The sequence below is a fragment of the Rhincodon typus genome, unplaced genomic scaffold, assembly GCF_021869965.1.
Source record: "Rhincodon typus isolate 14 unplaced genomic scaffold, sRhiTyp1.1 hic_rhity00010478, whole genome shotgun sequence".
Lineage (NCBI taxonomy): Eukaryota > Metazoa > Chordata > Chondrichthyes > Orectolobiformes > Rhincodontidae > Rhincodon > Rhincodon typus.
This window is the reverse complement of record NW_025976116.1, coordinates 1-617: the sequence shown is the minus strand read 5'-3', so window position 1 is coordinate 617 and position 617 is coordinate 1. Positions and strand designations below refer to the sequence as shown.

At 52.0% G+C, this 617-nt stretch overlaps 1 protein-coding gene across 1 annotated transcript in view; it reads left to right on the top strand.

The window, feature by feature from the left end:
- The window catches only part of LOC125482448 (laminin subunit gamma-3-like), a gene marked incomplete at both ends in the record, with an annotated part of 3,391 nt that extends 3,207 nt beyond the window's left edge, over window positions 1-184 (top strand). Inside the window, one exon of the mRNA XM_048594521.1 lies at window positions 47-184. Coding sequence (XP_048450478.1) covers window positions 47-184 — 138 coding nt within the window. The remainder of the gene's footprint in view (window positions 1-46) is intronic.
- Window positions 185-617: the final 433 nt, after the last annotated feature.

Sequence of the window (617 nt, the reverse complement as noted above, 5' to 3'; positions counted from 1 at the left end):
GGGGGGGGGAATCAGTAACTAAGCTGCTGTTGTTTTGTTTTTCCAGGTTCTGGGGCCCACTTTGTGGGTCTCGTGGGTGAGATCGAGATGGCTCTGGCCAGGATCGAACAGGAGCTGAGTAACATCAGTCACAGTCTGGACTGTGAGGGCAGTGAGCATAAACGCTGCATTGTGGTAGCTGCCAGTGAGAGTATTGTATACAGCACCCGCACACAACTCCAAACAGCGAGAGTGACCCTCAACAGCATGGTACAGTCAGCATGGAACATTGCTGTCCAATAGTACACTGCTATCCCCAGCCTCAAACCCACACTGTGTTTCTCCTCATTCCCAATTTATCACACTTTGGAAATGCAGCCCGTCTTATTCTCTCTCTCTGACTGGGCTATTCCAGCTCGGGCCCATGTCACTCCCTCTCACACAACAAGGTGCAGGGCTGGATGAACACAGCAGGCCAAGCAGCATCATAGGAGCAGAGAGGCTGACGTTTCGGGCCTAGACCCTTCATCAGAAAAGGGGGAGGGGAAGGGGGTTCTGAAATAAATAGGGAGAGAGTGGGAGGCGGATAGAAGATGGATAGAGGAGAGGATAGGTGGAGAGGAAACAAACAGGTCGAA